We start from the raw sequence: 26616 nt of genomic DNA, 5'->3' as shown, positions 1-26616 counted from the left end.
TCAACTCAAATATGTGAGTAAGTGAGTGAGTTTGGCTTCAATTCACTTTTAGTTGGTTGGTTGGTTTGTTGTTTAACGCCGCACTCAGCAATATTCCAGCTATATGATGGCGGTCTGTAAATAATCGAGTCTGGACCAGACAATCCAGTGATTGATATCATGAGCATCAATCCACGCAATTGGGATCGATGACATGTATCAACCAAGTCAGCGAGTCTGACCACCAGATCCCGTTAGTTGCCTTTTACGACAAGCATAGTCGCCTTTTACGGCAAGAATGGGTTGCTGAAGATGTATTCCACCCCGGAATCTTCACGGGTCAATTTTAGCAGTAATTTCAGCAATATGATGATGGGTGACACAAGAAATGGGCTTCATAAACTGTGACGAAAATAATTTACCGCACATATATAGACATGACATGCCGCAGTGTGTTGCATCCAAAGGCCTTACTTCTGTATTTACCATTGTAATAAGTCAAAAACAAGCAAGTGTTAAAAGGAAACAGTGCTAAAGGTAACACTATTTGACTACTGAGCGCTTTCATTACAATATCAGGGTCGTGGCGGGCCCATACACCATATCCATGAAATTTGTTGTGCTGAGTTGTGTCCCTTAAAAATGCCATTATCCTGTGATTCTGGGTTTGAATCTTAGATTCACCTTAATCATGATCATTGGTTTGTCAGCTCCACACCCATGTTTGTTAGGTTTCAACAAAATGGAAAATGTTGACATGATATAACTGGAAAACATTAGGGTAATAAAATCCAGCACTCACTTACTGTTAAATATTTCAAAAGGTATTCCTGATTCTTAATGTTTCTATTTCTAGTTGGCCAAACAGGGCCCAATAATATAGGGACAAATGGAAAACAAATAGAAATACCTCACATCTGCTTGATATACTTGTTGAATAATGGTACAATGGGAAACTTCGGGAATCTTCCCTGACCTGTGACCTTCTATCTATCTTTGCAAATGAGCAGTAGTTTCTTATCTGTTATAAATCTTTCCCCTGAGAGGGATCTCATGGCTGAGTTCATCAGTGATACTCTACAGATTCAGCTCACTTCAAGTTTTAACATTGAAATCACCACTTGGGGAATACATAAAGACGCTAAAAAACATAATATTCTATGAAAAATTGTTCAGAGATCTAAACCTCACACTTACCACAGTGGGATGCATAGATGCATATGTTGTTTCTATTATATTTGTTAAAACCCACTTTGAAGGGGAAAACGGGGTTGGGGTGGGGGTAGGGGTGTTGGTGGTGGGGTTGGTGAAAGGGTAGGAAGGAAGGAAGGGGGTGAGTAGATGAAGGCAGAGGTGTGAGGGTGACGGGTGGGGTTTGAGTTAGGAGTAGGGTGGTGAAAGGGGGAGGTGCCAGGAGGTTAGAAGCTGAAGGTGGCAGGGGATGGGAAGGTCAAGGTGAGGTATCAGGGTTCAAGCGAGGTTGTAGGGCGAAGGTGAGTGAGTGAGTGAGTGAGTGAGTGAGTGAGTGAGTGAGTGAGTATGGTTTTACGCCACTTTTAACAATATTCCAGTAATATCATACGGGGGATACCAGAAATGGGCTTCGCACATAGTACCCATGTCAGGAATCGAACCCGGGTCTTTGGCGTGATGAGCTAACACTATAACCACTAGGCTACCCAACCGGCCCTAGTGTGGTGTTGGAAGGAGGAAGTGTCATTTAGAAAGGAGGAAGTGGGGTGATGGAAGGTGGAAGTGGGGTGATGGAAGGTGGAAGTGGGGTGATGGAAGGAGGAAGTGGGGTGATGGAAGGAGGAAGTGGGGTGATGGAAGGTGGAAGTGCTGGATGGAAGGTGGAAGTGGGGTGATGGAAGGAGGAAGTGGGGTGATGGAAGGAGTTAGTGGGGTGATGGAAGGAGGAAGTGGGGTGATGGAAGGTGGAAGTGAGGTGATGGAAGGAGGAAGTGGGGTGATGGAAGGAGGAAGTGGGGTGATGGAAGGTGGAAGTGGGGTGATGGAAGGTGGAAGTGGGGTGATGGAAGGAGGAAGTGGGGTGATGGAAGGTAGAAGTGAGGTGATGGAAGGTGGAAGTGGGGTGATGGAAGGAGGAAGTGGGGTGATGGAAGGAGGAAGTGGAGTGATGGAAGGAGGAAGTGGGGTGATGGAAGGAGGAAGTGGGGTGATGGAAGGAGGAAGTGGGGTGATGGAAGGTGGAAGTGGGGTGATGGAAGGTGGAAGTGGAGTGATGGAAGGTGGAAGTGGGGTGATGGAAGGAGGAAGTGTCATTTAGAAAGGAGGAAGTGGAGTGATGGAAGGAGGAAGTGGGGTGATGGAAGGAGGAAGTGGGGTGATGGAAGGAGGAAGTGTCATTTAGAAAGGAGGATGTGGAGTGATAGAAGGTGGAAGTGGGGTGATGGAAGGAGGAAGTGTCATTTAGAAAGGAGGAAGTGGAGTGATGGAAGGAGGAAGTGGGGTGATGGAAGGAGGAAATGGGGTGATGGAAGGAGGAAGTGGGGTGATGGAAGGAGGAAATGGGGTGATGGAAGGAGGAAGTGGGGTGATGGAAGGTGGAAGTGCTGGATGGAAGGTGGAAGTGGAGTGATGGAAGGAGGAAGTGTCATTTAGAAAGGAGGAAGTGGAGTGATGGAAGGAGGAAGTGGAGTGATGGAAGGAGGAAGTGGGGTGATGGAAGGTGGAAGTGGGGTGATGGAAGGAGGAAGTGGGGTGATGGAAGGAGGAAGTGTCATTTAGAAAGGAGGAAGTGGAGTGATGGAAGGAGGAAGTGGAGTGATGGAAGGAGGAAGTGGGGTGATGGAAGGTGGAAGTGGGGTGATGGAAGGTGGAAGTGGAATGATGGAAGGAGGAAGTGGGGTGATGGAAGGAAGAAGTGGGGTGATGGAAGGTGGAAGTGCTGGATGGAAGGTGGAAGTGGGGTGATGGAAGGAGGAAGTGGGGTGATGGAAGGAGGTAGTGGGGTGATGGAAGGAGGAAGTGGGGTGATGGAAGGTGGAAGTGGGGTGATGGAAGGTGGAAGTGGGGTGATGGAAGGAGGAAGTGGGGTGATGGAAGGAGGAAGTGGGGTGATGGAAGGAGGTAGTGGGGTGATGGAAGGAGGAAGTAGGGTGATGGAAGGAGGAAGTGTCATTTAGAAAGGAGGAAGTGGAGTGATGGAAGGAGGAAATGGGGTGATGGAAGGAGGAAGTGGGGTGATGGAAGGAGGAAGTGGGGTGATGGAAGGAGGTAGTGGGGTGATGGAAGGAGGAAATGGGGTGATGGAAGGAGGAAGTGGAGTGATGGAAGGAGGAAGTGGGGTGATGGAAGGAGGAGGAAGTGGGGTGATGGAAGGAGGAGGAAGTGGGGTGATGGAAGGAGGAAGTGGGGTGATGGAAGGAGGAAGTGGGGTGATGGAAGGAGGTAGTGGGGTGATGGAAGGAGGAAGTGGGGTGATGGAAGGAGGTAGTGGGGTGATGGAAGGAGGAAATGGGGTGATGGAAGGAGGATGTGGGGTGATGGAAGGAGGAAGTGGGGTGATGGAAGGAGGAAGTGGGGTGATGGAAGGAGGTAGTGGGGTGATGGAAGGAGGAAGTGGGGCGATGGAAGGTGGAAGTGGGGTGATGGAAGGAGGAAGTGGGGTGATGGAAGGAGGAAGTGGGGCGATGGAAGGTGGAAGTGGGGCGATGGAAGGAGGAAGTGGGGTGATGGAAGGTGGAAGTGGAGTGATGGAAGGAGGAAGTGAGGTGATGGAAGGAGGAAGTGGGGTGATGGAAGGAGGAAGTGGGGTGATGGAAGGAGGAAGTGAGGTGATGGAAGGAGGAAGTGGGGCGATGGAAGGAGGTAGTGGGGTGATGGAAGGAGGAAGTGGGGTGATGGAAGGAGTTAGTGGGGTGATGGAAGGAGGAAGTGGGGTGATGGAAGGTGGAAGTGAGGTGATGGAAGGAGGAAGTGGGGTGATGGAAGGAGGAAGTGGGGTGATGGAAGGTGGAAGTGGGGTGATGGAAGGTGGAAGTGGGGTGATGGAAGGAGGAAGTGGGGTGATGGAAGGTAGAAGTGAGGTGATGGAAGGTGGAAGTGGGGTGATGGAAGGAGGAAGTGGAGTGATGGAAGGAGGAAGTGGGGTGATGGAAGGAGGAAGTGGGGTGATGGAAGGAGGAAGTGGGGTGATGGAAGGTGGAAGTGGGGTGATGGAAGGTGGAAGTGGAGTGATGGAAGGAGGAAGTGGGGTGATGGAAGGAGGATGTGGAGTGATGGAAGGAGGATGTGGAGTGATGGAAGGTGGAAGTGGGGTGATGGAAGGAGGAAGTGTCATTTAGAAAGGAGGAAGTGGAGTGATGGAAGGAGGAAGTGGGGTGATGGAAGGAGGAAGTGGGGTGATGGAAGGAGGAAGTGTCATTTAGAAAGGAGGATGTGGAGTGATAGAAGGTGGAAGTGGGGTGATGGAAGGAGGAAGTGTCATTTAGAAAGGAGGAAGTGGAGTGATGGAAGGAGGAAGTGGGGTGATGGAAGGAGGAAATGGGGTGATGGAAGGAGGAAGTGGGGTGATGGAAGGAGGAAATGGGGTGATGGAAGGAGGAAGTGGGGTGATGGAAGGTGGAAGTGCTGGATGGAAGGTTGAAGTGGAGTGATGGAAGGAGGAAGTGTCATTTAGAAAGGAGGAAGTGGAGTGATGGAAGGAGGAAGTGGAGTGATGGAAGGAGGAAGTGGGGTGATGGAAGGTGGAAGTGGGGTGATGGAAGGAGGAAGTGGGGTGTTGGAAGGTGGAAGTGGGGTGATGGAAGGTGGAAGTGGAATGATGGAAGGAGGAAGTGGGGTGATGGAAGGAGGAAGTGGGGTGATGGAAGGTGGAAGTGCTGGATGGAAGGTGGAAGTGGGGTGATGGAAGGAGGAAGTGGGGTGATGGAAGGAGGAAGTTTGGGTGATGGAAGGAGGAAGTGGGGTGATGGAAGGAGGTAGTGGGGTGATGGAAGGAGGAAGTGGGGTGATGGAAGGAGGTAGTGGGGTGATGGAAGGAGGAAGTGGGGTGATGGAAGGAGGAAGTGGGGTGATGGAAGGAGGTAGTGGGGTGATGGAAGGAGGAAGTGGGGTGATGGAAGGAGGTAGTGGGGTGATGGAAGGAGGAAGTGGGGTGATGGAAGGAGGAAGTGGGGTGATGGAAGGAGGAAGTGTCATTTAGAAAGGAGGAAGTGGAGTGATGGAAGGAGGAAGTGGGGTGATGGAAGGAGGAAGTGGGGTGATGGAAGGTGGAAGTGGGGTGATGGAAGGTGGAAGTGAGGTGATGGAAGGAGGAAGTGGGGTGATGGAAGGAGGAAGTGGGGTGATGGAAGGAGGAAGTGTCATTTAGAAAGGAGGAAGTGGAGTGATGGAAGGAGGAAGTGGGGTGATGGAAGGAGGAAGTGGGGTGATGGAAGGTGGAAGTGGAGTGATGGAAGGAGGAAGTGGGGTGATGGGAGGTGGAAGTGGGGTGATGGAAGGAGGAAGTGGGGTGATGGAAGGAGTTAGTGGGGTGATGGAAGGAGGAAGTGGGGTGATGGAAGGTGGAAGTGAGGTGATGGAAGGAGGAAGTGGGGTGATGGGAGGTGGAAGTGGGGTGATGGGAGGAGGAAGTGGGGTGATGGAAGGAGGAAGTGGGGTGATGGAAGGTGGAAGTGAGGTGATGGAAGGAGGAAGTGGGGTGATGGGAGGTGGAAGTGAGGTGATGGAAGGAGGAAGTGGGGTGATGGGAGGTGGAAGTGGGGTGATGGAAGGAGTTAGTGGGGTGATGGGAGGTGGAAGTGAGGTGATGGAAGGAGGAAGTGGGGTGATGGAAGGAGGAAGTGGGGTGATGGAAGGAGTTAGTGGGGTGATGGAAGGAGGAAGTGGGATGATGGGAGGAGGAAGTGGGGTGATGGGAGGTGGAAGTGAGGTGATGGAAGGTGGAAGTGTGGTGATGGAAGGAGGAAGTGGGGTGATGGAAGGAGTTAGTGGGGTGATGGAAGGAGGAAGTGGGGTGATGGAAGGTGGAAGTGAGGTGATGGAAGGAGGAAGTGGGGTGATGGAAGGTGGAAGTGGGGTGATGGAAGGAGGAAGTGGGGTGATGGGAGGTGGAAGTGGGGTGATGGAAGGTGGAAGTGTGGTGATGGAAGGAGGAAGTGGAGTGATGGAAGGAGGAAGTGAGGTGATGGAAGGAGGAAGTGGGGTGATGGAAGGAGGAAGTGGGGTGATGGAAGGAGGAAGTGGGGTGATGGGAGGTGGAAGTGGGGTGATGGAAGGTGGAAGTGGGGTGATGGAAGGAGGAAGTGGGGTGATGGAAGGTGGAAGTGAGGTGATGGAAGGTGGAAGTGAGGTGATGGAAGGAGGAAGTGGGGTGATGGGAGGTGGAAGTGGGGTGATGGGAGGTGGAAGTGGGGTGATGGAAGGTGGAAGTGAGGTGATGGAAGGAGGAAGTGGGGTGATGGAAGGTGGAAGTGAGGTGATGGAAGGAGGAAGTGGGGTGATGGGAGGTGGAAGTGGAGTGATGGAAGGTGGAAGTGGGGTGATGGAAGAGGAAGTGGGGTGATGGAAGGTTTAAGTGGGGTGTCGGAAGTAGGAAGTGTGAAAGAATGAAGGATGGGAAAAGAAAGATTAAATCCCAAATTCAGCTGTTTGATAATTATCTTCTGATCTATGAAGTCTACATGAACAGACCTCAATATCATTCGACAAAATGCCCCACATTACATAACCCTGGACACTTGATAGATTATTGATGCTACAAGGCCTCTGAGGAAAAGACGAGCTTATCTACAGAAGAAACTACATGCATGTTGTAACTCTCTGTAACATTATTACTGCAAACCAGCTCAATATCTAGAAATAGCGGCCATGTTACTTCCTTATCAAAATAGGCACTTGAGACAGTTGGAAAAAAAGATATTTCTCATCTCGTACAAATCAATTCCTGCCATGACATCACAGATTTCTATGTAAATGTATGATGTAGGCTATGTCACTTTTTTTTCAACAGATATTTTGATAAAAAAAATTAACAAAAACTACTGGGTATGAAACAAAAAAATTATTTAAAATTGTTTTTGAAAGATCAACTGCTATTTTAAAACTGTAAGTTAAAAACACTTGAACCTTTTTTCACAATAGATACTTTCTCCAAAACAGACAGGTTCTTTCCGGATTCCAACATGACCTATAGTTGCTTCAGTTTTGCTTGTTAAAATACATGCTCAGAAAGGCCAGTAAATTCCTGGCTCCGAATCAACTGCAATAACTATAACATGATGTGACCATAATGGTTTAATTAAAGCTAGTTTGTTACTCTGTGATGCATGCTCTAGCTATTTTGAGGGTTACTCTCAGATGACCTAGTGTTATCAAAGGCTACATGTTCTTGGTATGTTAGTTGTGTGATGCATGTTGATAACTTCAGTCCCGCAGTAACGCTTGTTTTGACTACACCAGTGCCATGCCCTCCAGGAGATATGTAAACAACGTTTGGATTAGTGTGGTTTGATGTTTAACACCGCACTCAGCAATATTCCAGCAAAATGACAGCAGTCTGTAAATAATGGAGTCTGGACCGGAAATCCAGTGATTAATATCATGAGCATCGATCCACACAATTGGGATCGATGACATGCATCAACCATGCAAGTCAGCGAGCCTGACCACCCTATCCCATTAGTCACCTCCTATGACAAGCATAGTCACCTTTTACAACAAGCATGGGTTGCTGAAGAGACCTATTCTACCCCGGATCTTCACGAGTCTGTAAACAATGACCCATCTCAAGATATGGTGTTATCTACATGCTTCTTTCTGACATCTAAGTACAGCTAAATTGATGGTGATTCTAGTGGTGTGATAATACTGTACCATAGCCCAATACTAGGCAGTGGATCTCAATTATTCCCCAAACTTTGTTTTCATTTGTAATGAAACTCCAGTATCAGATAGTGTGTTTGTTTGTTTGTGTGTTGTTGTTAAACGCCACACTAAGCAGTATTCCAGCTATATGATGGTGGCCTGTAAATAATAGAGTCTTGACCAGACAATCCAGTGATTGAGATCATGAGCATTGATCCATGCAATTGGGATTCAATGACATGCATCAACCAAGTCAGCGAGCCTGACCAACCGATCCCGTTAGTCACCTTACAACAAGCATGTGTTTTAAGGCAAGCATGGGTTGCTGAAGACCTATTCTGACCTGAACTTCACAGGTCTTGTGTGTCTGACTAACAGCAAACTTGAAAATGGATACATCTCAAGGTTATGTTTAAACTTTACCTGTCCTGCTGTAAGTCATAAACAGACTAACCCATTATCATCCAAATTAATGTTAAAAAAGTTAGCTTACTTTTAGTTATCTTTTAGTTAGTTAAAAAGAGGTAGCTTGCACATCACTAATAACAGGACCAATAAAGAGAATGAGGCTTGCAATACCTCAAAAACAATTTTGAACAAAATGATGATATCTTTTGTCCAATTTGCCAGCCAGGGGCCCTTGGTTTAGAATCCTTGAAAAATCCCTGGCCTTACACAACTGAAGGTTCCAACCCCAATTACGGTTGCCGGATGCTGAGCCCTGTTAAGGTATTTCTGCTGCAATGCAGTCCTGTTTATCTGATATGCGGATGCTAATATTTCAATGTAGAAATATATTTTTCATCTTTTTTTTCCTGCAACAAGTTTATGAGCATGCATGGTCATGCATTCCATGTGATAAAAAGATAATAATTTTTTTCTGATAAATAGGCGTATTGAACCTCAAAGAAATCTTCTTGAAAGTTTTTTTATTAGATGTTCCTGTATTTCAATATACAGATGCTATGATTGAATGTGAATAGTCATAAAATACAGGATTTATGGCAGATATATAACAGAGGTAGAAGTTACAATAATAAGTTAAGTTATAAGAATTATATATATACATATCAATCAAAACCATGGAGTTTATTTTAATCTACACCCAAAACAGCAAGAACTGATCACAATTTAACTGTACTGTCCTCTCACAAATCCTTGACAATCAAACGTTTATGATATTTTACAGATCCCTCTGTCATATATTACACACCCGTCACATCTATTTCTGTTTTATTCACCAAAAAAAGCTGTAAATTCAAAACATTCAAACTTGTAATCAAGATAAAAAACCCTAGGACCTAGCCCCCGCCATCCATCACGAGATGTACAAGACATTCTCCAGTCTGCCAGCAGAAGGGTTAGCCTACCATTCCACAAACACTACAGCCAAGGAAACAGCATCCATGGCGCCTTTACCATTCTTTGTCCAAATTGCCAAACACTGCCCCAGTGAACAATGAAGCATGATGGGATATAGAGATCGTTTACGACCTTTGACAAATGTCAGAAGAACCAGTCAAGTCAGACAGAAAATCGAATGTACATGTTGAGCAAATTTCAGCCGGATATTGACACCGCCACTGATCTTTTGTACTCCGCTGACATATATTTTTACTCAGCTTGTCTGGAGAGCAGAGGTCGGGGAGTAATGTTTGTAAATGTCCATCTGTCTGTTAGCTATGGATGTTAAGGGACAGTCATGGACATGATGTGCAATAATGATGTGATGCCATCTGTCAGATCAAATTTTCATGGAAACCTTACAAAATAGGAGAGTGAGTGAGTGAATATTGCTATACTTGACACTGGATATCAATGAGTGAATATTCCTATACTTGACACTGGATATCCATGAGTGAATATTCCTATACTTGACACTGGATATCAATGAGTGAATATTCCTATACTTGACACTGGATATCAATGAGTGAATATTCCTATACTTGTCACTGGATATCAATGAGTGAATTTTCCTATACTTGACACTGGATATCAATGAGTGAGTGAATATTGCTATACTTGACATGGTGCTTAAATTTGTGAATATTGCTACAATTGACATGGGATTTCAATGAGTGAGTAAATATTGCTATACTTGACATGTGGTTTCAATTAGTGAGTAAATATTGCTATACTTGACACTGAACTTCAATGAGTGTGTATATATTCCAATACTTGACATGGGGTTTCAATCAGTGAGTAAATATTGCAATACTTGAAGTTGAAGAACATCCTGATTCTTTCATATTATCATGGTTAATCTGTTATGGCATGACATAGTAATATGAAAGAACCAGATGTTCTTCAACTTCTTTTGAGTAGCATATATAGCAAAATGACTTAGAGTGAGTGAGTGTGTATGGTTTTAAGCTGAAGTTAGCAATATTCTAGGAATATCACAGCAAGGAACATCAGAAATGGGCTTCATAAGGGGAGCGAACCTGGTTTTTGCCGTGAAAATCACTTGGAAAAAAGAAAACATAATTCTTTCATATAAATATAGTTAATCTGTCATGGCAGATGGGTGTCCTTTCATGTCAGATTAACTATAGAAATATGAAAGAAATGGATGCCCTTTCATGTCAGATTAACTATAGTAATATGAAAGAAACGGGTGTCCTTTCATGTCAGATTAACTATAGTAATATGAAAGAAACAGGTGTCCTTTCATGTCAGATTAACCATAGAAATATGAAAGAAATGGATGCCCTTTCATGACAGATTAACTATAGTAATATGAAAGAAATGGATGTCCTTTCATGACAGAATAACTATAGTAATATGAAAGAAATGGATGTCCTTTCATGTCAGAATAACTATAGAAATATGAAAGAAATGGATGTCCTTTCATGTCAGATTAACTATAGTAATATGAAAGAAATGGATGTCCTTTCATGTCAGAATAACTATAGTAATATGAAAGAAATGGATGTCCTTTCATGTCAGAATAACTATAGTAATATGAAAGAAATGGATGTCCTTTCATGTCAGAATAACTATAGTAATATGAAAGAAATGGATGTCCTTTCATGTCAGAATAACTATAGTAATATGAAAGAAATGGATGTCCTTTCATGTCAGAATAACTATAGTAATATGAAAGAAATGGATGTCCTTTCATGTCAGAATAACTATAGTAATATGAAAGAAATGGATGTCCTTTCATGTCAGAATAACTACAGTAATATCTAAGAATCAGGTGTCCTTTTACTTCCTTTGAGTTGTAAACATAGCAAAATCATTGTGAAAGTTTCCGGAACATGTACTGTTGACAGTAATGGTTGTAGAATGTACTGCCACACAGAATTATCCAGTGTCTCCACTGAACAGAAAACTGCCGCCAGTGAGCTTCATAAGGTCTCTTCCTCGTGGGTCAGGAGAACCCTTGAAAAACACATCATTCTTGTCTCTCCCCCCCCCCCTCCCGTCTGGAGGGTTTGCTCCTAAATGAGCTGTAACCTGGACAAAGGGGAATACACCACAAAAACTGCGAGACTCTACTACATCACGTAGGTAGACGAAGTCTGCTTTCTCTGGGCGCTATGACAGAACGAGTGCCCCAATGAAACTACAGACACTGACTCGTTAATCTGGATGTTTTTAAAATATCTATAAAAAAGGATCACATCGCAAAATATAATTTTTTCGTTCATACTTTGATGCAAGAATAATGACATGTATCAATGATTTCTGTAATGGTAAATAATGAAGACTGTTTGTGTGATCTAGCCTGGTCATCGTGTCCATGATGTCAGCTAATGCCTGACCATGATTATTAACCTTTACAGACCACTGTCATATAGCTTGAATATTGCTGAGAGCGGTATTAAACAACTAACAAACAAATTAGATGGAACTGGTTCAAATGGTCTTTTATATGTGTGCCCCGTGAATATGAGAATTGGTCTCCAGGAACCCATGCTTGTCATAAGAGGCAACTAATGGCATTGGGAGGTCAGACTTGCTCACTTGGTTGATGCATGTTATCGTATCCCAGATGCGTAGATTATTTGGTTGGTTGGTTGTTGGTTGGTTTGTTGTTTAACGCCACACTCAGCAATATTCCAGCTATATGACGGCGGTCTGTAAATAATCGAGTCTGGACCAGACAATCCAGTGATTAATATCATGTGCATCAACCCACCCAATTAGGATTGATGACCATGCATCAACCAAGTCAGCGAGCCTGACCAACCGATCCTGTTAGTCGCCTTTTACGACAAGCATAGTCGCCTTTTACAGCAAGTATGGGTTGCTGAAGACCTATGTCTGACTAACAGCAAACTTGAAAAAAACCTATTCTACCCCGGAATCTTCACGGGTCTGATGATGCGTAGATTGATGCTCATGATGTCAATCACTGGATATAACATTCTCTCACTTGCACTCTCTCCAAACAATGTCTTAATTCAACATATTCAATCCACCTAAACCTTACTGTTCTGGACAACACTTAAAAGAATGGATGGGTCCTGATTTTCAGGGTCTGATTTGGTACCAGAACAAATAACTGCAGTATATTATCTCAGTAAGTTAGGACTGTAAAACTGGCATCAGTTCGGAATAGTACAAGCAGCCACACACACTGACACATGCTTGCAAGTGCAATAATCTTGAACAAGCCCATAAACCATATTTCGCCTCCCCTCACCTATCTTGCAGACTCACAGACTTTTCCTCCACGCATCCCTTCTCAGAGCAAATCTCAGCTTAGAACCCAAAGTTTCCTTGAAGCAAAGGGACATAACTCGACACAGCAAGTTGCAGCAGACGAGGTGAGTCGGACACCTGTGTCCTCGTTATCCAGGACGAACACAGTCTCTTCTCAGACACAATTGACACATTTGGAATCTACAGATCAAAGTCCCTTGTTAGTCCTTCTTTTTCTCTTTGTAGTTCTTTTTCCAAAAGTTTTGAAAACATTTTTTGCAAAATGTATGTAAAAATTCACTAAGACCTTCGGTCCCTAAAATAGAAGTTTCCAGTCTTATACAAAATGAGCCTTCTACAGGCCAAGGCAATAATATATTTCTTTATGCTCTTCTCCTCTTTAATTGGTCGGATCTTCTTTTAGGGATATTGAAGAAACATAACCCTTATAACTTGAGCTGAATTGTTATGTTGCGTGTTAAATATAAAACAACAGCCATATTAAGCCATCAAATAAAGATTGTTTAATTTTTTCCATTTGCCATATTAACATCACCTGATCCATCTAGAAGTTAATATTCTTGAAAATGACTTCTTATAGACTTTGATTTGAACTTAATGCACAGGAATATTGTGATTGGCTTATTACAAGACATCCATCTAAATGATAAAATGAAATAGCCACAGGCCACACTTTTATATTTTCTGTTTCCAGGTCATTTTACTGACAAATTGGCTTGGATAGCCTATAGAAACATGTAAATATATCTGTGTTTTATTATTGCGAGTTGTGCGAACAAGACTCAGTCGCAAAAATTAAAAACGCAAAAATAAGTATAAATAATTCATACATACTTTATTCATTGCAACACGTCATCAAATGTTGAAATCATCAACCAGAACCACAAGTTACTCAATAAGTTAAAAACACAAATGAATGCAGAATGGTCACACAATACATCACAAATGACAGTGTAAACAGACCAATTAGTGTCACTGTTACCTCACAGTAATCCTGCCTTCTTCCAACCTCGCTTGATTGCGTCAGTGTCCTTTGCAATTTTGTCCACAATTTTGTTTGCATTCAAACTCAGTCATGACACTGAGTTGAGTCAATTATCGTATTTGATAATTGGTCGCAATCCCACCCGGTAAACTTTCCGGCCTACTCAGTTTAACTAACTTTGGAGAGATGCTGTCTATTGTTTAGTAATCGAGAGGTCATTTCAACATGGCAACTTGCAAAAATATCTCGTCGCAGTATTGTCTTTGGTGTGGTATTCGCAATATTTTAACGGTGCAGTATACAGTTTACAGTATATCATTCCTAACAGTAATTTTCAGAATCAGGTTTCCAGAATAATGGGTGTCTGGATTAACAGAACTGACTTTTGCCAGAGAAAATTTAGAGCAAATTGAGGAGGATTTTGTCAAATTCAACGGGCGATGAATCATGGGTCTACCACTATGATCCTGAGTTAAAACTTCAATCTATGGAATGGCATCATTCCACTTCTCCGGCACCAAAGTGAGTGTGTAAGTGAGGTTTTACATGCTTTTAGCAATATTCCAGCAATATCATGGCGGGGGACACCAGAAATGGGCTTCACACATTGTACCCATGTGGGGAATCGAACCCAGGCCTTTGGCGTGACAAGCGAATGCTTTAACCAACAGACTACCCCACTGCCCCCGAAATTTGATGCCTCAAAGCAGCATTGAAAGGTTATTTCAGGGTGGCTTTAGAAAACTTCTTCCTGACTGGAATTGAAAAACTTCACTATCGATATGAGAAGTGTATTGAAAAGCATGGAGATTATGCTGAAAAATTATATATTAAAAACACTTTCACAATTTTTTTTTTTTGGGGGGGTGGGGGGGGCTTAGAACTTTTTGACTAGCCCTTGTAAAGCTCTGTCTGTGACTGTATTTGTAACAAGTATTTACTTGCATAAGTGGATAGTTTAAGTGCTCTTTTGATCGATGTTTATTATGAGTAGGCTTGGCTGTACCAAACATTTGATCACTTACTACTTGGTAAAAATTACCGTATTCAACGTAATAAGCGCTCTGTTCTAATAAGCGCCCATGGCAATATTTGGTAATATATTGGCTAGTGAACAATCCCAATTAGCACCCCTTCTGATAGATCAATGTACACAAGACATATTTATTCTTGCATAATACGTATGTTATATGCACCCTTAATTATGGGAAATTAAAATTTGGAAAAATATATCTGTCATATATAAACATTTCAGGCGGTCAGCACAAACCACGAAATGTACGATCTTTCAACACTGTTGTTTTTCACCAAAATAATATTCTAATAAGATTTCCCCATTTCTAATTCTGAGAGCGCCCTTGGCGCTTATTATGTTCAATACAGTATATTGAATTTCACAGAATTCAGCCATATTCTCTCTTTAAGTTTCTAATCAATCAAAATACAAAAAATACTAAATATAAAAAAATCATCACCTATTTCCTATCATGACAACTCTTTCTCATCCATAAGAAAGTTTGATATTAAAACAAAAATTTAGTCCATGTTAATTATTTAAGTTTTGAGTGTCTTTCGTCTCTGGTCGGTCAATCCATCAATGAACAAATTTTTAAAAGTGTTACCTAATTCCTGTCATAACAGCTCAGCGCCATTTTCTCATCTTTGAAACATGAGAGTCGGGTGTAGACAATCAGAAGGGGGAAACACAGTTGCTGCCAAACAGCATTATCTCACGTTCAGGAGTGAAAATGGAGTCCTGTCTCTCCCCCGATACTCATCAACAAACAAAGAGCTGTTTTCTCCTTCTGCTATCACAGATCCTGGGGCAGGGTAAACCGGTTGCAATCTACCACAATATACGACCCAGCTGGTGAAATGTACAACAAAACCAGATTGTTACCGTGATGTTCCCAGGGTACTTCATTCACAACAACAAATCTTGTTTTGTGCCCAAACAGTACCAATGGCAAAGAAAGTGATATGAGTCTAAACGTAAAAATGTTTTTCTTACTGCTTTTCTCGCAAGGCATAAGCATGCCACTTTGAGATAAGAATTGGATATTTTTCGAAACAGTATACATAAAAGACGACAGGAATAGGTTTGATATCTTGCTTTTTGAAAATCCAATATTCTTTAAGTGCCATTGAATCGGATGAACATTTGGATCAGTTGACTTCAAGCCTCAGATAAACATGATAAATGCTGTACGAGACATGTCTGAAGAGGTATGTTTATTACAATTATGTCCTTTTTCAAAAGCCACACAAATCCAAGATACTGTCTTGAATAACTTGACAGGACAAAACTTGAGAAAGCATGCTGTTGTAACCATGGCTACCAGATTTACTTATTGTATAAATCATTTGATTCGAATGGATATTTAATTATTCTAACGCCTTCAATTGAATAAGATATGAAAAAAGAACCTTTTGACACATAAACATTCAGATTTGGTTGGTTGGTTGGTTGTTTAACGCCGCACTCAGGAATATTCCAACTATAAGATGGCGGTCTGTAAATAATCGAATCTGGACCAGACAATCCAGTGATTGACATCATGAGCATCTATCCACGCAATTGGGATCGATGACATGCATCAACCAAGTCAGCAAGCCTGACCACGCGATCCCGTTAGTCGCCTTTTACGACAAGCATAGTCGCCTTTTACGGCAAGCATGGGTTGCTGAAGACCTATTCTACCCCAGAATCTTCACGGGTAAAACTTTCAGAAACATTATTATCAGGTTATAATCATAGAGGTGACATCCTCTTCCACACCAGACTGGAAAATGTGGGATGATAAGATGATAGGTAGTCTGTCATACAGACCCTGATACAAATATAGCCAATACAGCCTATGCAAGTATATAATGTTCAGCAAGTCTAGATTACTGCAGAATCTGAAAATGAAGAGAGTCTCTGGGCTTCTTTTTATTATAGTTTTATTAACAACTGGTTTTTTTCTGTAAGACATGTTCATTTCAAAGAATAGATGTAAGTCGAGATGATAGGTTATGAAATGATGAGTGAGTGTTAGTGTGAGTGAGTGAGTGAGAGACAAAGAGAGTGAGTGAGTGGGTGGATGAGTGAGTGAGTGAGAAAGAGTGAGTGAGTGGATGAGTGAGTGGATGAGTGAGTGGATGAGTGAGTGAGTGAGTGAGTGAGTGAGTGAGTGAGTGAGTGAGTGAGAAAGAGAGTGGATGAGTGAGTGAGTGAGTGAGTGAGTGAGTGAGTGAGTGAGTGAGTGGAGCGACCGACCGACCTACAGACCGCCCGACCGACACAGACCACAAGCATGGACATGGTGCTGAAGAGTTAAAGCCTAGACAACCAAGCCATCCCTTCTCCCCATATAACACTTCAACAAAGCCTAAATATCATCTACAAGAGACAAATGAGAAACAAATACGAGTAAACTTTTCCAGACTGTTACAAGTGTGCAAGGGGCAGTCTCAAATATGGAAGACATCGTCAGACCAGCAAAATGTCACTGGGCTCAGCTTGGGCAGCGTTAATCAAACCAAGATTTGTCTTGCCCAATCTCATCCTCGGAATGTGATTACTAGAGACAAAATGTTTTCTTATGTGAATTCTTGTGAGGATTAAAGGAACACCGTATGGTTTGAATTGAAAACGTCTTTCTAACTGACAGTGTGTCTGGGATGTGACCCTGCAAGTTCAGCTTCCATTCTTTGGAAACCAGGACAGAAAAGGCAACAATGTTTATAACATTTGAAAAGCTAACATGGTTTAAGGTCGAAGGACACTGAAGAAGGCGATGTTTATGCATGAAAGAGAACATGACATTAAACTGGTTCCAGTGCTGGTGTGAGATGACGCAAGTTTAGTTCTTTTAGCCAATGGTCAAGAACTTTGGTACCATATATGGTTCTGGTTATTATTGTCTTGAAGATATATAGTAAAATCTGCAATCAATATAACACGACATCGGAATATATTATTCATATTGAAATAGTAATTTAAGATACTATTTTTTCTGATCATTGCATCAAAATTCTTTTCTGTTATACTATTGGGTATGTTTTAACATAATTACTGGTAGATTGGGAAAACACATGTGTACAGCCGATTGCTGTTTCCGACTTGGTAAATCATTATGACTTGTGATGTTTAATTGCACATTCACATTTTCATTGACAAAGTTTGTCAAAGCGTTGTTCATTCAATAGGAGCGCAACAATATAGTTTTTTTACCAACAGAGTGAGTGAGTGAGTCTGGTTTAACGCCGCTTTTAACAGTATTCCAGTCATATCAAGGCATGTCTGCTTAATGTGGGAGGAAGGGCCGAAGTGATGCAGCTCTCAGACGTTAGCCACTTCGGTGAAACCCACGAGCACGGGTATGGTGCTGACAAACTAGAAACATAATCGGGGCGAACCGGGATTCGAACCCACAATCATAGGTTTCAGGCGTGCTAAGGGGCGCGACTCTGCACAGCGAATCGCGGCGCCTTAGACGACTGGGCCACCCGTGCCTCCATTACCAACAGAAAAGAGTTTGATGAAAGTGTAACCCATACATAAGCCGACCCCTTTCTACAAAATCTTTTTTCTGGTCCTCAAGATTCAGCTATCTACGGTCATATACGGTAGGTACTTATGCATAACGTCCTTATTACCAATGTGTTATTTGTTTTACGCACATGTTTATAGATTAATTATACAAACAGCTCTGTTCATGATAATTTTGGCAAGAGCATATTTACTTCACAAACTTCAGATCCATAGTCCACTGTTTGTTTTCATTCGAAACAGAGGACCAATGAGTGCTATGCTTTGTATAGTCCAATTGAGCGCACAAGGAATCGGCCACCGCCTCTCAATGAGGCAGTCAGGAGCCCAGTCTAACATGATACTAACAGCAAAAATTGGAAAAGGACATCCTTCATTTTTTTCGGAATAAAATTGGGGAAATGTTTACAAAAGAGATGTCTTAATCAATTAAAACTGTTAAAGTGAAGCATCACTTTTCTGAAAAATGAAAATGGGATCTCTCTTTTGACAAATTGCCAAATTTTAAAGATAAGGGTAAAAAAACGCAATGATGATTATTGGAACTGTAGACACGTTTGACTACAAGGATAAGACACGTTGATTACTACTTCAATAAGAAACTTGCACGTTTTGCAATAAATTCAACATGCAAGTGCCAAGATTTTGCTAATTGTGTGACTATGTCATTTAGAGGTTTCAGGAAGCTTTTGTCTCTATGATTGCAGCATGAACAAAACTTAACAATCATATTTTCTGTAGAGTCTTAAGTAAAGACAGTATGATCACATGGTGAGAAGTTTGAGTCAGTTCAAAGACCTGAGCATAATTGGTTTGTCTGTAAAACTTTTTTTAATCAGCCCTTTCACACATTGAAACCATATTGATTTAGGACAAGTGTTGAAGGAATTTCTCAGGAGTGGTCAATTATGTGAATACTTTCAATAAGTTTCTAGACAGTTTTCCTCAACTTTGATAGTTGACAATTCACATGGGCCAAACACTTGGTTTCTGCCCTATTCTCCGCCATATAGAGGGCACATGTCATCTACATGTCAAAGACCTCATCATCTACATGACAGATTGAAATGAATTTTTCTCACATATTCTCTCTTGCCTTGTCTACAGTCACATTCTAATGAAACTAGGTGTATGACGAATACAATTATATGCATGTTGTATTGACAGATACAATGAACTTATAGCTCACTCATAATTGTTGTCACCTAAAAAGGTGACTTTTTCACCAAAATATTTCAAGGTTTCAAATCAAATTTAACAATGTTTTTCAAACAATTACATACAATGAAGGTTTCACAATAGAAAAAGCCCACATTTCCAAGCCAAGTTGATAAAATAAGTGTTTTCAAATGGGATCACATTGATAATACAAACTATTCGTGTTTTCAAATGGGATCACATTGATAATACAAACTATTCGTGTTTTCAAATGGGATCACATTGATAATACAAACTATTCGTTTTTTCAAATGGGATCACATTGATAATACAAACTATTCGTGTTTTCAAATGGGATCACATTGATAATACAAACTATTCGTGTTTTCAAATGGGATCACATTGATAATACAAACTATTCGTGTTTTTAAATGGGATCACATTGATAATACAAACTATTCATGTTTTCAAATGGGATCACATTGTAGTCTTCATTATAGTCCTGCACCATGACCGTGGAATATATTTATTTTATGAAAAAATAATAATCTAGAAACGCATACAAAAGCAAGTCTAGCCTGCTCAAGCTAGCTTTATTCCACATCTGAAATCAGCATAGGGAATTTTTTTTTATTTTTAGAGTCAAGAAGGATGTGTAATATAACATTTCAGAGACTAAATGTTAGTCTATACTCATTACATCTCGATCCTGACTTTTACTGTAAGGAATCCTACATTCCAAGCCTGTAGACAGCAACAAAAACCTTTTTATAATCATAACAGGACAAAACATCAGATACAGAACCCTCCTCCCTTAACCACAGTGTGACATCCGAGAAACAGTGATCAATTGAAAGCTTAATCTTTTCACACCTCCAACCAATAATTTCCCAAACAATTCGACCACGCTTCATCAAGCCACAACCACTAGTTGCCAAAGAAGCAAAAACTGACAATCTCACTTCCATGATTTCCTGATTAAAAAAGCAAACTCCTCCAAACAATCTTGTTTTATGGTGATACAAATCTCACCAACATACATTCAAACCCTATGATTAACAGAAGATTCACGAAGGTAGTCCCCCGAACCTATACATTGATGGGGGTCCCCTTTCTTCAAAGGAGGCACCCAGGAGACCTTATTTCAATGCCCTCTGTCACATTTAAAGTAAAGCAAGACATGCTCGGCAGGAATTTTGATTAATGTTTTAGCAGATTTATCATTCTCTCGTCACAAATTCTAAAGCTTAGTCAAAGCTGTAATCAGTATAACTACAGAATGTTTAGGGATGTAAAGTGCTTTGTTGGAAAAAAAGGGACAAAACGCCCTGGTATTTAGCGTTTAGATTTCATTCCCTCTGGACTCGCGTACATGTTTTGTTCATAAATAGATCCCTTTAAGTAAGACAAATTGTTAGTAAATCTGTTCATTCCAGTTAAAATTGATTTTGCAGCTAGAGCAGTGAATGCAAGATTACATTAATTTCAAAGCAATTGGGCTAATGTTTCGGAATGCTTTGACCTTCTGAACATCTGGGAGCTTGCTCAACAAGAAAGGAAACATCGCCTTCTTACCTGTAATCTGGTGAAATATGATTTTAAGATGAATCTTAAAAGATTTAGATTGAAAAGAATCAGCCAGAAATTATTTTAAGTTTGCATTCAGATATAATCAGTTACACTGAAACTAAATGTAAGGATGATAAAATTCCATCTTGTTTTGTGGATGAACCATAAAGACAAAAATGACAAAAACTTACTTAAAAATGTTAAAGTTCCGTTATAAACTAATGAAACACAAAGTAGGATTTTAATCAAATTCAATATCAAAATTATAACTGTAATTGCTATGATTATTTTATGTTATTTGATCTGACCTATTTTTGTGTCAGGCACCTTGACTCAGTGAAAATTTGTAAAACAAGAAAGAAGATTAACCTGACCTACCTGTTGAAACCAGTAAAATTTAATCATTATATGAAGACCAAAAACTGGAGATAAGAGTGTGGACATTATATGGATAATGGTTGACTAACATCTGAGTTATTACTGTACTGTGTAGAGAATTTAGGGGAAAATGTAGGGGTCTATGCAAGATTCTAAACTTAGTGCCCCTGGCAGGGAAATTGGTAGTTCTGCGCCATGATTGTGGAATATATATACTTTGGGTATTTTGTTTCACTAAAAGCCTACGACAAAGCCTAATACAAAGTCCACATGAAAACAGCAGCAGAGTAAACGTTCTTTCAAAGAAAAAAAAAGTTATTTTTGTAAAGAAATGTTTTCATTGACTTAGTGTAAGCCAAAAGTTTTCAAAATGGGGATCTTTTTAAGTTTATATTTTCGTAAATTCAGAAAAAGTTTAACATTTAACACTTCAATTTAATAACATGAAAGTAGGCACTGAAACCCCTTCCTCTTTATTGGTCCTGTTATCAAACTCATAAAGTTAGTAATTTTTACATATGAATTTTGGAATATTTTTATTTATATTCAAATTGAGAATTGTTTATGATATTTGCTTGCCCCCACTTAAGGCTGAATATCGGCCTCTGATCAGGTCTAGATAAGTCCCTGAAGATTCTAACACTGTTATCAATCATGTGATGTAAAACATGACCACACTAGCATAAACCCCGGTAAACATAAGTAGCATAAACAAAGTAATTACAATAAACAAAGTGATGCTAATAAACAATAACCTGCACACACATAGACTTCATGTTCAACTGGAATAGATAAGGGTTATTGAAGCCAGTTATACATCGATGTATGAGTGATTATATAAACAAACACCAGGAAGGGTAATATTCCAGCAATGTCATCACATCCTGTATATTATTCAGTCTGTACAAGCTGAACCAGTGGCTGAAAGTATGAGTAGCAATCCATACTATCAGGGCACATTGACATGCAATCACACTTTGGATCAGAAGGTTCGTGCTTCGAAATCCATCACAGGACTCGGAAATGTTATGGCCGCTACACAGGGCTTAGATGTCTTCCACTTTGATGAAACCCATGAACCCAGGTATGGTGCTGACAAACCTAAAAACATATTTGGGGCAAACTGGGATTTGAACCCATGATCAGAGCTGTCTCATGTGTCTAAGGGACACAACTCTGCAAATGGAATTGTGGTGCCCAAGGGACACAACTCTGCACAGGGAATTGTGGTGCACAAGGGACACAACTCTGCACAGGGAATTGTGGCAAGCTCCTCACAGCGATAGTACGTTCCCGGAGCTCTCTATACTATCGCTGCCACCAGTCAAAACTCCCCACTGTGAATAGGTGGCCACAACCATGCTTGGAGTTGAACTCGCAACGGAATGGCCGTTATTTTTACAAACATGTGACGACTGTCGTGATGCCGAATACACTTATCGCTGCTAAATAAATTTCTTCTATTGTCAATTTGAATTTATGTTTCATTAAAACTATCGTGTTATTGATATAGTAAGAATGTAAGGGAGAAGTTGGTTGATTTTCCGTTAGTCTGCAATCTCGAACCAATCTGATTATCAAAACAACAAAGTAAATTCATCCTGGAAAACATGGTCAGTCGTAAACCTTTTCAAATTGAAATATGATGGCATTCCCAAAGACATAAACAAAAGTATAAACATTACTACATATGGTGTTGGAGGGCAAATTTCAAGATTCTTGAAATGGCCGCGCCCACACTGGTGGCAGCGATGTTACCGAGAGTGTAACGAAGGTGTCACGCGCTGGGAAGGAGCTTGGGAATTGTGGTGCACAAGGGACACAACTCTGCACCGGGAATTGTGGTGCGCAAGGGACACAACTCTGCACAGGGAATTGTGGTGCGCAAGGGACACAACTCTGCACAGGGAATTGTGGTGCCTAAGACATCCTGGCCACCTATGTCCCTAGAATCCAATGAGTTAACTGTTATGATGCAGGGGCGGTCGGGTAGCCTTGTTGTTAAAGTGTTCGCTCATCACGCCAAAGATGCGGGTTCGCTTCCCGACATAGGTACAATGTATGAAGCCCTTTTCTGGTGTCCCCTGCCGTGATATTGCTGGAATACTGCTAAAAGCGGCATAAAACCAAACTAACTCACTCACTCTTATGATGCATGGTTTTGTTTGTTTGTTGGTTAATGTCACAATACGATGGCGATCTGTAAATAATCTAGTTTGGACGAGACAATCCAGTGATTGACATCATGAGCATTGATCTATGCAATTGGGATACAATGACATGCAAGTCAGCGAGTCTGACCACCCAATCCCATTAGTCGCCTCTTACAACAAGCATAGTCACCTCTTACGGCAAGCATGGGTTGCTGAAGGCCTATTCTACCCCGCATCTCTACGGGTAGACAAGTATGGTACTGATTTAACACATGCATGTGAACTAAACAACATGAATCTTTATGGAAATAATATGCCTAAATATCTCAAGTACATACACCCCATAAAATAATTACTCAGATTTTCATCTGAATTGCCAATGTCTCTTGAATATTTGGGGATGGATATTCCAAGAATTGAGCCAATTATTTCGCTGTGACAAGTCAGTATATTAAGCAAGGGATTGTGACAATTTGCTCAGTTGACTCATGTTTTTGTGGCTATACCTCCAGTATGGTGACCTACCTTTGGTTATTGGTGATCTATAGCCCATTTTTATTGCGTATTGTTGTGAATAATTAAATTTTTATGATGATATGCTAGTTTTAAATCTACATCTGTGACAGTCTGGTGCTTTTACTGTCCTTTGTCAACAGATTTTAATGTCTATATGTATAAATGTATAACTTGATTTAGTCACTATATGGCTGAAATATTGCCGATGTGACTTTAAATTGTAACTCACTCACTCACTCACTCTACATCATATGATGTCTACCACAGAAGTGTTCTCTATTACGCAGTTCCTTTTATGTGAGGCTTAGATCTTATCAATTAACCCTTAAGTACTAAGCTGGAATATAGCCTTCCTGGAAAAGACAGCTTCGACAACCTGGATTTTACAAGATGAAACATATGAAGGAAATGTTGCAACAACTAAGTTCCAAGTGATTTATAGCAAATCAATGCCACATGTAGTAGCTTAGGCAACCACAATTAATTCATGCTTTACAGATTTCCTTACATAAGATGCCAAGATGCAGATGGCAAAAAAGATACAAGAGCATAAGGACAGAAGCTCACTTTAACTGAGTGAATATGTCACTTCCAGAAATACCCATGAAGATCCGGGTAGAACAGGTCTTCTGCAACCCATGCCTGCCGTAAAAGGCGACTATGCTTGTCGTAAGAGGCGACTAACAGGATGGTGTGGTCAGACTCGCTGACTTAGTTTGATGCATGTCATCATATCCAAATTGCACAGATCGAGGCTCATGATGTCAATCACTGGACTGTCAGGTCCAGACTCGATTATTTACAGACCGCCATTATATAGCTGGAATATTGCTGAGTGCGGCATTACACAACAAACAACAAACAAACACTTATTACACACTTAAGCAATATTCCAGCAACATTATGGCAGGGGATAACAACAATGGGCTTCACATATTGTACCCTGAATCAATCAAACCCTGAACTTTGAATTGACGACTGAACACTTTTAACAATGAGACTACCCCACCACCCCTCACCTCCTGGATCATTAAACACTACAGTGACAATGGAAACACATACAAATACAATTTTACACAAATTTTAAATCTTCTAACCTCGTTCATCCCTGATGAAAATGATGAACTGTGTTCTAACATATTATGAGTGCTTCAATCAATATTGACCTAGGATGAAAATAATTCCTACTTCAGGGATTTATCTGGACCGACTCAGTGGCAGAAATTCAACCCCAAGGGTTCAGCAAATGTCAGTAAAAATGAAAAATTTGGAATTAGAATTTCACTAATTAATGTTATTATAGTTAGAATTATAACAAAAAGCATCAAAACGTTTCCATAATCACAAGAAATCTCTACTAAAAGCAGAGTCAGTTGCACGATTCCGACTATACCATTAGTGTGTTATTATGAGTGAGTATGGTTTTACGCTGCTTTTAGCAATATTCCAGCAATATCACAGCGGGGACACCAGAAAAGGGCTTCACACATTGTACCCATGTAGGGAATCGAACCCGGGTCCTCGGCATGACGAGCGAACACTTTAACCACTAGGCTACCCGACTGCCCTGTGTTATTATGAATCACTAACAACTAATGTCATGGAGGTGAATTATTGTATGTCATATAACAGGACCAACAAGAGACTCTTATGTTCAGTGTACATTATTGCTCTCAATGCAGTGTTGAATTACAACGTGAAATTACCCCTGCATTCAAGAAAATAAGAACACTCCCACTTTTGAAAAAAACAACCTCGTCCCAATTCGGTGCCAAGGGCAGTTTGGAATCCTACTTCCTCCCTACAAAACATCAAACAGTAGTCTGTATAGCTCAGCCTGTTTCAAAGCTTTAAGTAAAGAAGACATACCGCATTTGTTGAAATACCGTCCATCCTCATTAACTTGAATTCCAGTAACCATGGTAACATATTGCAAAGCTACTCAAAGATTCTGGATGGGGCCTTGGTGGCCCAGTTGACTCAGGTGTTGCACTTTTCCCTGCAGAGTTGTATTTCTCAGGTGTGCAAGGATCCAAGGATCATGGGTTTGAATCTCAGCTCTGAGTTTGATCTTTGGTTTGTGTGCACAACAACCTCAAAGTGGTACAAACTTAAAACCTTTATAATTTGGGGCTTTGCTAAAACCTTAAGCTGAACCTCATCACTGTAAACCATAAAATGAATAGACTCTTGATGCAAAAAGGATTCTACCAAGGCCATCACTGAGTGAGTGAGTTGGGTTAACGTTGATCTGAACAGTGTGTCAGCTTCATTTTGGAGGAAAGCCCAAAGTAACATAAGTTACAGCCATTTACCATGCATATTGAGATGACAAGAATATGGGATTCGAGAGAGTGAGTATGCTTTTAGCTTTTAGCAATATTCCAGCAATATCACAGTGGGGGACACCAGAAATGAGCCTCACACATTATACCCATGTTCGGAATCGAACACTGGTGTTCTGCATAACGAGCAAACGCTTAAACCACAAGGCTACCCACTGCCCCTATCTGAGTGAGTGAGTATAGATTTATGCCACTTTTAGCAATATTCCACCAATATCATGGTGGGGGACACCAGAAATGGACTTCACATATTGTACCCATGACCGGAATCGCACCCGGGTCTTCTGCGTGACGAGCAAACGCTTTAACCACTAGGCAACCCCACCGCCCCTATCCAGGATCCATACCAAAGATACACTTAACTACTTGCACTGAAGCATTACATGATATGTTTATCACATGGAATGGTGTAAAAATAGTCCTACATTCACCAGCTCCTCCTGACCTTCAAGATATTTTCTCTCTCCATCAACAATTCAGTTACAGAAAATT

The 26616-nt window shown here is 41.2% G+C and overlaps 4 protein-coding genes across 4 annotated transcripts; all 4 read left to right on the top strand.

Annotated features, from left to right (window-relative positions):
- The first annotated feature begins 1972 nt into the window (after window positions 1-1972).
- On the top strand, window positions 1973-2916 carry LOC139450850 (ctenidin-3-like). Its single transcript, XM_071232685.1, has 2 exons — window positions 1973-2137; window positions 2731-2916. The coding sequence occupies exons 1-2, from the start codon at window positions 1973-1975 to the stop codon at window positions 2914-2916; spliced, it is 351 nt and encodes a 116-aa protein (XP_071088786.1).
- A 593-nt stretch (window positions 2917-3509) lies between these two features.
- On the top strand, window positions 3510-4601 carry LOC139450849 (uncharacterized PE-PGRS family protein PE_PGRS24-like). The gene is made up of 2 exons (XM_071232683.1): window positions 3510-3884; window positions 4437-4601. Exons 1-2 carry the CDS (start codon window positions 3510-3512, stop codon window positions 4599-4601), a joined length of 540 nt encoding a protein of 179 aa, XP_071088784.1.
- A 41-nt stretch (window positions 4602-4642) lies between these two features.
- Window positions 4643-5317, top strand: LOC139450848 (PE-PGRS family protein PE_PGRS33-like). Its single transcript, XM_071232682.1, has 2 exons — window positions 4643-4843; window positions 5150-5317. Exons 1-2 carry the CDS (start codon window positions 4643-4645, stop codon window positions 5315-5317), a joined length of 369 nt encoding a protein of 122 aa, XP_071088783.1.
- A 270-nt stretch (window positions 5318-5587) lies between these two features.
- Window positions 5588-25843, top strand: LOC139450847 (uncharacterized PE-PGRS family protein PE_PGRS20-like). The gene is made up of 2 exons (XM_071232681.1): window positions 5588-5972; window positions 25785-25843. Exons 1-2 carry the CDS (start codon window positions 5588-5590, stop codon window positions 25841-25843), a joined length of 444 nt encoding a protein of 147 aa, XP_071088782.1.
- The last annotated feature ends 773 nt before the right edge of the window (window positions 25844-26616 follow it).

The sequence above is a fragment of the Haliotis cracherodii genome, unplaced genomic scaffold (assembly GCF_022045235.1).
Source record: "Haliotis cracherodii isolate W230 unplaced genomic scaffold, xgHalCrac1.p SCAF_8, whole genome shotgun sequence".
In the NCBI taxonomy this organism is placed as follows: domain Eukaryota; kingdom Metazoa; phylum Mollusca; class Gastropoda; order Lepetellida; family Haliotidae; genus Haliotis; species Haliotis cracherodii.
The sequence above is the reverse complement of the archived record's forward strand: the minus strand, read 5'-3'. Positions and strand labels throughout refer to the sequence as shown.

Bases quoted from the DNA above. Each gene is read 5' to 3' on its own strand.
- LOC139450850 (XM_071232685.1), top strand. From the start codon at position 1,973: ATGGAAGGTGGAAGTGGGGTGATGGAAGGTGGAAGTGGGGTGATGGAA. The intron at 2,138-2,730 runs GTGATGGAAGGA...AGTGTCATTTAG, and splicing joins TGATGGAAGGAGGAAGTGGG to AAAGGAGGAAGTGGAGTGAT.
- LOC139450849 (XM_071232683.1), top strand. From the start codon at position 3,510: ATGGAAGGAGGAAGTGGGGTGATGGAAGGAGGTAGTGGGGTGATGGAA. The intron at 3,885-4,436 runs GTGATGGAAGGT...AGTGTCATTTAG, and splicing joins TGATGGAAGGAGGAAGTGGG to AAAGGAGGAAGTGGAGTGAT.
- LOC139450848 (XM_071232682.1), top strand. From the start codon at position 4,643: ATGGAAGGAGGAAGTGGAGTGATGGAAGGAGGAAGTGGGGTGATGGAA. The intron at 4,844-5,149 runs GTGGGGTGATGG...AGTGTCATTTAG, and splicing joins GTGCTGGATGGAAGGTGGAA to AAAGGAGGAAGTGGAGTGAT.
- LOC139450847 (XM_071232681.1), top strand. From the start codon at position 5,588: ATGGAAGGAGGAAGTGGGGTGATGGAAGGTGGAAGTGAGGTGATGGAA. The intron at 5,973-25,784 runs GTGGAAGTGAGG...TTTTCCCTGCAG, and splicing joins AGGAAGTGGGGTGATGGAAG to AGTTGTATTTCTCAGGTGTG.